Raw genomic sequence first — 13,159 nt, 5'->3', positions numbered from 1 at the left:
CCTAACATACATACAAGATGATGATGGCAGGCCCATTGAACTGCCAATATCTCAACGATGATGATGTTAAGAGACCACTCCTCTGAACACCAAATGCCAAAAATAGTAAAAGTGTCCAGAAATGTACCCTACCAGGCAAGAGAAACATCCATGAATAGGTATGTCCAGGCATGATGGTGAAAGAAAGAAGTCCTGGATTGTGTAGGAATGATCTAGCAACCATAAGAGTGACATAGGGAAAAATAGAAATGACTGGCAAATACAGTTTTATATGCAACATACCTTAAGACTAAGCTATTACTATTATATGATATATTCTGTCTTTGTTCTTATTAAAGTATACTGCAGTATTGTAGTTGGAAGTCAGTAAATTTTCATACAACAGTTAATTTTTTCAGCATTACAAGTTATGGTCAAATGTTGAATATTTCTGTAATTTTTCTACCTCCTTAGTACATACAATAGCTAGTGATTTTGTTAGGTTACATACAGTTGTGTTCAGTTATACTTAGGATAAAAAATGGGATAATTTCTGATGATATTTAGTTTTCAAAACATAAGCATGTTAACTTGAAATAAATTTAATCAGGAATAAGACAAGAAACCATAAGCGGGGGAAATGGGTGTCACATGCTCTCCAATTTTGACCCAGTCGCAAAGTGCCCCTTTAAATAGGGTATAGAGAGTTGTGTACAGCTATAATGGAAAGTCACTGTTTCAGTTTTGAATTCAATGGTCATGATTAACACAGCAAATAAGATACCCCCAACCAAATTCAAATATGTTCTGCCACCTATGCAAAAAACTTATTCATTAACAATGAGTTTTCACTGATGGAAGAATATATTTCTTAATCAAAATAAATGAGTTATAACAGCACTTTCATGTAACTCTTTATAATATACAGTATATTTTACATCTGTTAAGACATTTTTTCAATGAATCTAACTGAACGTGTATTATGTGTACTATTTACTTCACACTTTTATTTCATACATTCAATGTCCTTGCTTACCCAGAATTGCTGAAATACAATTGAAAAGAAGTTATTTTAAAATATGTAACTTCACATTCCATGAGTGTTTTACTGTCCTTCTTTCACATTATACCTTCACATGATGGCCTACTGATCAATCACTTTGAGATTTTCCATACTTAAGTTTTTATAGCATTCTTACAAAGACATTTAAACTCTATTAAATTTAATTGCAAGTTATTTTTATTGACATTTTCATGTAAACATTCTGAGCATTTTGTTCCTATTTTCTAGATAGCTCAGAAATTTAATGAATGCTGACTGTTTATTTCCTCCTTTAATGTTGGCCTTAGGCTTGTACAATTTGTAACCTGTAGTAAGGCTAAATTTAAAAATGATGCAAACTGTACTACACTAATATAAAGATAATCAACTTACTTGTACAAGGTAACTCAATATGCATGATAACATGTAATCACACAGCTACAAAACAACTCTCTGAACTGTTGTTTAAAAAGGGTTTTATTTTTCAGAAAATTTACTGATGATGTTATCATTTTGTCATTTTAACCCTCTTGATATAAGTAGGTAGAAGTCCATATGTCATGACATTTTATGGAGTTACATTCAAAATTTAATTAAATTACTCCATTATCAACCTATACAAATAAATTTGGTATCAAAATGTAATTACTAAATCAAATTTGAATATTTTATATATTTTAATTTCTTAATTTCAAAACAAAATACTTAAATAAATTCTTAATCTCCCCTTGTCTTTGTAACTTGTCACTTATTTGCTCCAACTTCCCCATTTTTTTATTTTTTCATCATCCCTCTGTGATGTCTTTAGTTTCCTGTAAATTATTCATTATAGTGTAACTATTACTAAGGCATAGTCTAATTTTTATAGCCTTCAATCTTCTATTTTTACTGAGGTATAAAACAGAAAGTCAGACCCACTTGCCACACCCATCTATCACATCTTCTCTTTCACAAGTTGCCAATAATTTTCTCTGACATTTGCAATTACAGCATTTATAACCAACAGAAGAATAAAGTTTTAATTTATTGAAAGACATACAATGTTACTTTCTTCTCAGTAGAGATTTTTAGTTAATTTGCCAACAGACCCTGAAGTTGCTATAGCCAAGTTCTGATCAAACATCCAAGGGAATTATTTTAAGGCACTTATGCCTTAGAAAGCCAGTTAAATTATATTATACTTTAGGGTATTGTTGGCTTTGTGTGTGCTACTATTTTGTGTTCTCAAGTACATATTTGATAAAAATGAAATTATTTGATGTATTAGTACTAGTAGGCTTAAGTTTCACTGGCAGGCCAACAGCAAGAAAAAAAGAGGCCATGTGTAAGTATTAAATTTCATATTTTTGATTGTTGTAAAAGTAACTAAAATGTAAAAATTATGAACTTATTAGGTTATATAATGAAAAAAATAACAAAAACATTTTCCACAAGGTATGCTTGTGAGTTACATCATTCCATACCATAAGCTGAGCTACACATTTAGCATGTTATTTACATCTTGCATCATAGGATTATTAGTTACACATGGTTCAAAAAGTATTAAAATAATAAAATGAAATAAAAACAAATGTAAACTGTTACAAGCCTTAAGCTATTTAGAACAAATAATTGTAATTTTCTGCTACAATCTGCAGTCATTTGAGAAAGAAAAAAAAAGAGTAATTTAGATTTATTTTGTATTTTTCGTGGTGGTTATAAGGCCAATCAAATGGTTTTTGTTTTGTTTGTTTTTAATTTCGCGCAAAGCTACACTGATTGACCCTGTATGAAAGGAGTTAAATGGTATTTTTATGAAACGTTCACTGTTAAAGGATTTTCTTTTTTCCTGTGTATTTCATTGTTTAAAAGTGTTTTCATTTGTCTATTTAAATGCTAATCATACTATAATTCTACTTAAGCATTATAAGCATGCTCAGTAAGAATTTTACCCAACAAAAACCATGCATATGCATTATGAACTCTATAACAACCAGCCTGCCTGCGGCAGAGAGCTGAATAGCTCAGTGAATAAGTTACTACAACTGCTCTATGAATGAAGAAATAACAAAAGGCAGATGTAAGTATACTTTACTAACCATTTTGTACAACAACATTAAAACCTTAAAGTTTTCAAAAAGGTCTGATGTTAGGCTTACAATAACATTATAAATTTATTTATTGATACTATTAAGTAGAGTAAAATTTAGTCCTAACTTAACTAAAGTAAAAAACATACATAAGTTACAGTGTTAATTTATCTCTTTATCGAACTTTGGCCTGACATTAGTTAAGGTTTTATGAAGTACAGTCTACATACATTTCAATGTCTACAATTACAATCCATTTATATTATTCTAGAAATCTTGTATTTAAAGAAGTACTTTTGCAATAAAGATACTAATTTGACCACATATTCCTTGAGTGTCTATTGTAGTTAACATAAAAGATTCCATTGTATCACTTTATTATTTGAAAGTGATTATCTTTTGTATGTTTCACTAAATTACAATTAATTTTCTTTTTAGTCTTTTTTGTAATGTTATGCAGTTTACTTTGACTTTCATTTAAAATTTTCTGTATTTTAATGTTGATCTTTAAGGGTTATGTTGCCCATGGAAACAAGAGAAAATTAACATGCTTCTTGACCATGTCACAAGAGTAAAGTTGATTGGTTTTAAAAAAATAGAAAAACACACACACCTTAGTCTGTTGTTATTATTGTAATTTTATCTAATAAGCATTTTCAAAAATATATAAACACTTCAAATTTCTTATCATAATAACTGAATTTTAAGTACAAGATTATGCAAAACAAATTACATGAATAACAATGTTGGCTGCTTCATTTTCAAGTATATTTAAGTGTTTTAAGATTATGTAAAATACTTGTTGTTTCTATCAGCTCAAGGCATACTGAAATCATTCCATTTACTGTACTTATGTGTACTTTAACCAACACTACACACAAAAATGTCCTGTGGCATGTGTTCTTGATCTTCACAAGTAATAGTACATTCATCACTACCTAAATAAAATCATTAATACTTTGAAGCATTCTCTAAGGGTTGTTAACAAATTTCAGATTAACAGAAACATAGTTCCTATTAGTATTGCACTTGAGAAACTATTTTGAAACAAAATACAGAGAATGGCATAAACTATAATTTATTGGTGTAAGGACCTGTAACCCTTTCTGGTTATCATATGAAAAATATATCAAAACTCAATGTTTATGCAGCGTATCTGATGTGGAATAATAAAGAATGGCTAAAAATTATGTTATATATTTTTTTTTTTTCAGTTTATAATTACAAGTTATAACAAGAAGTATATATAAAATATAAAAGACACATACTGAACCTTTAACTACCAAAGTAAACAACATTCTTACCAAATATTTCTTGCATGTTTCAACTTTTTTTGATGTCTTCTTCCATCAAGATGATCTGCATAATTTTTTATACCAGGAATGTTGATCTTACATAAGGTGCAGAAATGACTTCTCCTACATAGTGTATAGAAGTATATAAGCTTCTGTTATAAAACTGTAATTATTTTATAAAACTCATAATGTAGATAAATTAATATGTAGAATTATACATGGACGTTAAACTACTTTTATTTGTGAACTTTTGTCCCTCTTATCGGAGTCTTCATTATGCAACAATGTATTGAGTGATAAAAAATTTTATCACTCAGTACAATGTTGCTTGATGAAGGGTTCAGTAAGAGGGCTGAAAGCTTGCAAATAAAAGTATTTTAACATAGAGAAAAGTCGGTGTATAATTCTACAAACTGTAATTACATCTATAATATCTTAAATATAGATGCATAACATGTCCATAACTTTTAAGTCCTAGTTTAAACAAAATATGGAAACACTTTAATATATTAATAGACAACAGAATAACTTCCAATAAACATAAAACCTTCACATTCAACACATATTTCATGTGAAGTCTGAAGTGATTGTGAAACAGGACAACTCACACATAACATACAAACCTGTACACTGAACATGCAATTCATGTGAAGTATGATACTAAAATAACATAATTTTAAAGTATGAATAATTAGCTACATATTGGTGCCAAGTACTTTAATTAAATTTTGAATATAACTCAGTAAATCCTTGTGACATGTGCAGAAAATGATGCCCATATAGAAAGAGTTAATGACTAAATTTCAATTCCAGGACACAAAATTTTTGGTCCATGTACACAAACACACAAATATAAAGTATTCTACATAGAAAGTTATTTGAATGTACTCAAGCTGGCATGTAATGGCAGACAATAGGGAATGCAAGTATAATTCTGGTGTACCATAAACATTTTGGGTTCTAGCTTTAAGGACACAAATCATAAAAATAACTTAATACAGAAAAGTGTCTACTAAAAACATTAGCTCTACAACATTTGTAAGTTAAATTGGGGTTATAAATTAGTGAAATTAGTTAAATTTTCACTTTAAAAAGTTCAAAAACATTCTCCAACTTCCAGGGTCCTTGCCCCCAAATATCATTTCCCTACTGTAGTGACTTTGGGATCTTGGAACTCCTGTTTGTACCTGCAATCATTTCAAATGTGCCCACCACTGTTGGGATGTATGAACATCAATAACACCATGTATCCAGCCATATTCAATGGAGTATAAATGATTTTGGATACATTATTGTGAGGCCTTGTAAAAGACAACAAAAACAAAGTAATAAAAGGTAAAATATTATATTAAACTTACCAATAGGAAATCAGTTTCCCAATAGCATTTACCCTTTCAGATGTAATGATTTTTCAATGCTGATTAGCAAATATACTTAGAAGTATTTTTACTCACCCCTTTCTCATTGTCTCCAACTTCATGTGATGCATCAAAGAAAATTCGTGTTCAAAATACTCCTACAAAAACCGAATAGATTAAGAAAAACTATTAGAATAATATTTGATCAAAATTTCTTATCTCACTTTTATTGCCCAACATTACAATACTGATGAGCAATAAGTTTCTATTGTATGTTAAGTGAGTCACTAGGAATTAAACATTTTTTACATATACTGAGCATCACACTACAAGAAAAGCCCGAGATGAATCTAAAAAAAAATATATGGAAGTTAGGAAAGTGGCTCAATCTAACTTTGATTTCATCAAAATTGGCAACTTTAAATTTAGGTAAAATTGAATTCATTATTCTTCAGCTTCAATTTTTGATGTACACTATTTGAAATCCTGCATCTAAGAGATGTAATTACATACTGTGCTCTTGTATTCTCTATAGAAATTTAATAGTTCACCTTTTGTACACTGTACAATCCTTGAATTTTATACACATATTAACTGAAAAAAAATAATTTTATCATAAAAACTTTACAGATATGCTAGTAAAAAACAACAACACAAGATTAAAAATAATACACAAAATAAAGATCATCAAAAAACAGAAAACAAGACACCAGATGGTAATTTATGCAGAACAGTGTATGCAGCTATTCTGGATAATCAAACAGAAACTTACAATGTCATGTGCTTTATAGAGCATTATTCATTTGACTAGATTAAGACAGTTATAAGCATATACTTTGAAATACATTTCTAAGCAGAATAAAACCACTGTAGTGCAGCAGTACACAAATTTGTCCTATTATGGTTGTAAATATTAATTTTCTTTGTGAATAGGTGATGAGATTAAAAAAATGTAGTAGTGAAAGTTTGTGATCAATATCAAATTCCAAATATTCGTTAATGTCATATTTCTTCACAATGCTTTTAATTCAAATCATGAAATCAATTAACAGTTATGCCTAAACGTACATCAAACCAGAAATACATGTACCTCAAATCTATGTGAAATATACACTTAATAGCAGCTTAGACTGGCAAATACTTTATCATAGCATATACTTTTGGATGGTTTCTTAGAAATTTTACTTTAATTGATTCATAATATGACTTAAATATAGAAAAATAAATATATATGTGAGTGTATTTAAACTCTTATGATTTGGTCGGGTAATAGTAAGTCAGCCAACTAACTACCTGAACATCACACAAAGTAGTATGAAGTTTCATACTTATTGTTATAAAGCCTTGTGAGTAAGGGGAGATGGGGACAGTTTCTATTCTTGGATGGCTCAGTTGGAGAGAGCATTGACCCTGTTAGCCAAAAGTCTTGGGTTCAAGCTCCAGCCCCATAGTTTCGTTTTATTTATTGAATTTTTCACTTACAAGAATGTTTGTTAGAAAGTTTGCTTTTATTGATATAAGGTATATATATATACCATACCTTATACAAATATGAAAAAGTTCACATTTGTGATCATTCAAAATCACCTATAATGAAGTAGATTTACACACACACACACACATATATATATATATATGTCTATAATAAGCCTGCAACAGATCTCTGTACCTGCTGCCGATACCAATCCGATCTGAAGAATTCCATGACATTTTTGCGACCCTGTTTTTAAAATGATCAGATCAGTAAGTTTGTTTACCTATGAAAATATACAATACATTCAGGCACCTTTGTGATGGAAAGAGGGCAATGTATCCCAAAATGAGGTCAATCATGGAGAAATGAAAAGAAATATTGGTGGTCATCAGTTCAGTTCATGTCCTAGACTGCAGACAGGTTCCAAGTAGTCTCATGTGCATATTAGTTTTTTTTTCTTTCTTTCTTTTTCTTGTGGGGTGGGGAAAATGTCAGGCTCGCATACCTGCTTGCATGTGGTTTAACACAAAAGCTTCCAGACATCAAGCAGGAAGTGTGTAAATGCATATAGTAAACAGATGGAGGAGACAGAGAAATCAAACTCATGTCAACATGTGTTAAAAGTTGTTTGTTGATACCTAGATTTGTGACTCTTACCCTATTTTGTGCAATTTGTTTGTACACCTTGTCTTAAAAATATAATAAATCAATTTCAACAAATGAATAATGTGTTTCTAGATATCATTTTTTCAGCAAATTTCATTGTCATTTTGTTTGAATGAATCAAGAGGCAACTTCCTAATGATTCCAAGGGTTGTGTGTGGGAATGATGAAGCCACCATGATAGTAACAGGTGAAGAGACAGAAGGAGAGAAATAAATGGACAATTAAACATATTCCACAGACCAATGAAGAGGGGAAAAAGGATTTGAAAGAAAGAAGCAAAACTCTCCAAGAAAGACCGAATCTCTCACACAGGAAGAAAGGGAGACACAACAGAAGCTCCAGCAAATGAGTTGATAAAGACTTCCAAGTGAGTCAGATACTGAATGTGGGTCAATACTGACTTCATGAGCTGGACAAGTCAACCCAAATAATATAACTCCCAAAGTGAAAATAGGTTCCAGCAAAAGATATTTCCCAGAATGATGCAAGGATGGACCAATTTTCCATATAGTGGTGGAAAATCAGATCCAAAATGTGCATCTTTTGTGCAAAAGCCCTCAGAACCCGGCTGAAAATAAATGAACTGTCGCTCTACTGAAGGGGAGAGTCCTGAAATGAAAGATCTGACTTTTGTTGATGAAACAAAGGAAGCAAGATAAGAAACTTCCACAGGACCAAAGCCAAGGGGCAGCTCCATAAGCAAGTCACCTCTGAGTCACTCAATGGCTGGCTCATCTGGAAGGAGCCACAAGACAAGGCATAAAATGAGAAACTCAAAAAAATAACTGTCTCAAAGGAATGGTGCCACACAAAGCTTCCCAAGATAAAACTGAGGGAGTCTTTTTTTTTACTTGTGGATAAAAGTGCAATTCACTTCTAAATACTTTTTTAGGTTTGAAATTAATACAGACTGTGATAACAATAACTACTATCAATATCTCCAGGCATTAGCTATTAGTTACTGATAATATACAGGTATTAGCTATTATTTACTGATAATATACAGGCATTAGCTATTCTTTACTGATAATATACAGGCATTAGCTATTATTTACTGTTAATATAAATAGCAGATAAAATAATGATAATAATCATTAGTCCACCAGCTTAAAGGGAGGAGTAGATATAACATGCTACTTTGCATCCTTGAGTAAGGAAGAGTGAAAATTACATAGTACTGAAACAAAAAACATGTTTATTAGTAATAAAGTTAATGATTTCAAAATACTAGGTGATACACTGTATCAAGTATGTATCTTTGATCTTCTATTACAAATGTACATGGTGTTTCATTTCAATGCTAATCAAAGAAGCATTCTAAAAATTAAAAAAAATTGTACGAACAGAGATCAATTAACATTATGAAAATTAGATAAGATATTTATTAGAACTTAAACTCTGGATCCTAAACGTGCTCCAAAACATTAAAACAAATAAAAAGATAGAAGACAGCCCAAGTCTGCTTAACCCTTACAGTCTTAGTTTCTGAAGTCTTATTTATAATGAATCACATTTACCTGGTCTGTTAGTAGAGTTGTGTTACAAAGCTGACAACAAGTTTGTGCTTCTTTTTTCTTTTCCATGTTCTTGTTTAATGTCAAGAACCTAAAAAAGCAGTATATCTATATTCAGAAATAATGTTTTTTTCAATTCTATATAAAAGAATAATGCTTTTAATACACATTTTCTCATAAAAAAATAAAAAACTACTGATAATGTGCACACACAATGTAATTCAGATCAACATCTATTCAAACAAATACAGTCATACAAGCTGAAGATATTACTTCAATATGATCAAATAATCTTGAAGTTATGCTAAGCTGATTCAAGAACAATTTGTTTCTTTAGAGTTGGAGGCAATACTATCTTTAATGATACTATGAAAAACATTATATAAACATACTGTTGCCCAGGTGATTATGTCAATAGACAGCCATTTAGATGATATACCTTACTATCTTAAGAAAATAAGTACCCAAACTTATGGTTGACTGACTGATAAAATTATCTTCAATGGCAGGCAACTTTACTGAATTTATTTCCAATAATTATAGTCATACCCATATAATCCAATTCCAGAACAAAAAAGGGATGAATTAACTGATAGAATACAATTAGTCATGTGATAGTTTTCAGTTAAAAGTTGAAATGTTATAGTACTCATTTCCAATACATAAGACCACTGGCCAAAGATATAAATCAAACTTCAAACCTGTCATTGATATAGCAGCTACAGAGGCTCTTGTTTTATTCTCTGACTGATATTAAAATTTTCCTGTATTAAAAATTACAATGAACAAGTCCATACACACTGACTTATCTTGCAACAGTGAATGAGACAAAACAGCCTTGCTTGAAATTGCTTGGGAATGAAGTAACTACAACTGCCTTTCAAAGAACAAATTGCCCAGGTATGATTTACACCAAACAATCTTACATTAACACCAATTACATCACTTCTCTCCACCACCAATTACTTATTCAAACAGTAGACAAAACTACTCACATACCTGTCACATCTGACAAATCAGGCGAGATTCTACTGAATTTGACTATAGAATATTCATATTTATATTTGAATCAAACTGTGAGTGTTACTTATTCCATTTTGGTATATTTATTATGCTTATTAGGTATGTTTAATTAATAAATAATTTTATGTTAAAAAGACTAAAATATTGACATGCTTGGAATGGTGACTGATGAATAAAGACCTGTTTTGCTTAAGTTAACTGCAGTTCTTTTAATTGGCCACAATAGAGTGCTCTTGCAATGGAAGCTTACTCTATATAACTACATCAGTGCTGCATCTCAAAATATACCCTTTGTTACAGCCAGCCTTACTTTTTAATCTATTTTTAAGGGGTGATCATATGGATTTTTCCCCATGATTTTTTCTACAAATTTTTTCTAAAATTCTAAATTTACTCTATTTGGCAAATACTACTAGCTTAATGTCAGTGTCATTTCAGTGGGGTTAGAAATGAAAAAGTTGGTACTTTTTGACAGGTTGTAACACAAAAGATTAGCTCAGAAACTCACATTGGTAGGGTTTGGGGAGACTAGTTACTTGCATTTTATGGCATTTGGATGGGAAAAAGCAAAATGATTTTATTATTGAAGTCCAATCAAATTGGACCCTTTGTTACTAGTCAATTGCCTTAGGGGTCAGTTCTCAAATTGTTTTTAATAGGGAAATTAATTAGTAAATTTCTGAAGTCTGCTGATGACATTAAACTTTGGTACATCTAGCTGTACTGAGGATATTGAGGTACTGCAGAATTATTTGGATCAATTGATTAGTTAGACAAATATTTGGCAAATTACCTTTAATTACAGTACGTTCAAGGTACTGTTCTTGAATTATCTTTCTTTTTTCAATAAAACATAAGATTGATAATGCAAAACTCATTTGTTAAATTTCCACGTTATAAACCTAGATTCCACCAAGTGGCAAATCTTTTCCAATTTTCTTTCCAATGTGTGACATAAACTTAAACCTCAACCAATTAATGTTAAATTCACTTATAAACCCAATTCTCACTTAATTCTTCATAATTTTTATTTCTCTATTTTATGAAGATTTCTTCTAAAATTTGAAAAAATACAAGTGACTTAAAATACTTAATCTCATTTTGCTCATCATCCATCAGATACCATTACAATTATCCTACTGATTGGCAATGATTTTAATGGGAAAAAGCATCTCATATGTACAAGCAGACATTTTGCTTCTGTGCTTTGGTCTTCACACTCACTCTTTTTATATTCGATCACTTATATTAACAAGAAAAAGATTTTTAACATACTTCAGAATACACCAATTTGTTACTATCAGTACAGTACTAAATGTAACACAAATTCTGCAGGAATATGGGAGTTAATACGCAGTGTCTAAGAATTATGTAATTTCCCTTTGCTCCACTCACAGTATAAGGTGTTATGTTGCAATTAAAAATAAATGAATGCATGAATAAATAACATAATTTTGAAATATATATATATATATATGTGTGTGTGTGTGTACCCTTATGTACACATATAAATATTTATATTTATCATAAGAAGCTAATTAATTGATTAAACATAAGATATGTATACATGTATACAAATAAAATTGTTTGAAAATAACGTGAATTACAGAAGTTATTATATATAATATTGCACCACGTCTGAAACTGAAAGTGCAATGGAACTTTGGAAATGGAAGCAAGCTGAATATGTCTGAGGTGAAGGTGAAGCAAACAGACTCGACTTTGAGTCCGACAACAAACAAAAAACTACGATTAGTAACAAAAATAATAACATATAACAAAATAGTTATAAGCTTTAAAGAGGTATAACAACAGAAAGATGTCAATCTGGAACTGGAAGGTGATTTATTCAACAACGTTTCGATCATAAGCCTAATACTTGTAAGCTTACAACCACTGAATCAGTAGCCTTAGTAATACGAATAGTATTAGTAAGCCTACTAATACTATTACTAATGTTAGAATGCTCTAAGTTACTTAATAGTAATACTAATATAGATGCTTTCAATGGTTCTAGCTTCTGTCAACTTCTGATTCTTTTAAAGTTAAAAAAACTAAAAGTTACATCTCATAAACACTCGTTAGTGTTAGTTTTAAGTTAAACTTCAACAAAATTAAAGTAGACTAGCACTTTAGTTTTAAATTTTACAACAAAACAAAAAAAAGCTTCGTCATAATATAAGTTATAACATAATATTAATACACAAAACATTAATAACAATCCATGTACTTCAAGCTTATCTCTAAATTGTCGCAAATAAACATACCGCAATAACTACATAATAATTTAGTTTACTTCAAGTTCAATGCGATCGGCAAAGAAATGAAGAAAAAAAAATAAGCACACCGTAACTAGGTAATCTAAAATAATTATTGTTATGATTTCAATAGATGTCATTCTTGATAATACATAACCCTTTCTATTCTAATAACTTGAGTAGCCTTAAAAATACATAAAAATGAAAACTTAATCGTAGCTAACTACATTTTTAAGTAAATTAAATAAATGGATGTAAGAATATTTGGTTAGTCACAACTTCGTATTATAGATACTAATGTGTTATGCGTAAGTAAATATTTTATTAAAAAGGATTTAAAATGTATGCTCAAGTTTCTGTCATATACTATTGCAATATGTTCTAATAGTCTTGCATATGCACTGCTATATACCTCCTCATTACTAGTAATATATATATTGTTACGTCTCCGTTCGTTAGTTAATTTTCCGTAAATTCGTTC

General features: G+C 30.1%; 1 protein-coding gene across 1 annotated transcript in view; it reads right to left on the bottom strand.

The window, feature by feature from the left end:
* Positions 1 to 12,684, bottom strand: part of LOC106460000 — an 89,452-nt gene extending 76,768 nt beyond the window's left edge. Inside the window, exons 1-4 of the mRNA XM_022386592.1 lie at positions 12,651 to 12,684; positions 9,401 to 9,488; positions 5,840 to 5,901; positions 4,395 to 4,508 (exon numbers count right to left, since the gene is read on the bottom strand). Of these exons, the coding sequence (XP_022242300.1) occupies positions 4,395 to 4,508; positions 5,840 to 5,901; positions 9,401 to 9,466 (242 nt within the window). The 5' untranslated portion in view covers positions 9,467 to 9,488; positions 12,651 to 12,684. The remainder of the gene's footprint in view (positions 1 to 4,394; positions 4,509 to 5,839; positions 5,902 to 9,400; positions 9,489 to 12,650) is intronic.
* Positions 12,685 to 13,159: the final 475 nt, after the last annotated feature.

This window comes from Limulus polyphemus, unplaced genomic scaffold (assembly GCF_000517525.1).
Source record: "Limulus polyphemus unplaced genomic scaffold, Limulus_polyphemus-2.1.2 Scaffold692, whole genome shotgun sequence".
Taxonomy (NCBI): Eukaryota; Metazoa; Arthropoda; class Merostomata; order Xiphosura; family Limulidae; genus Limulus; species Limulus polyphemus.
Note: the sequence above shows the minus strand (reverse complement) of the source record. Positions and strands in the feature narration are given on the sequence as shown.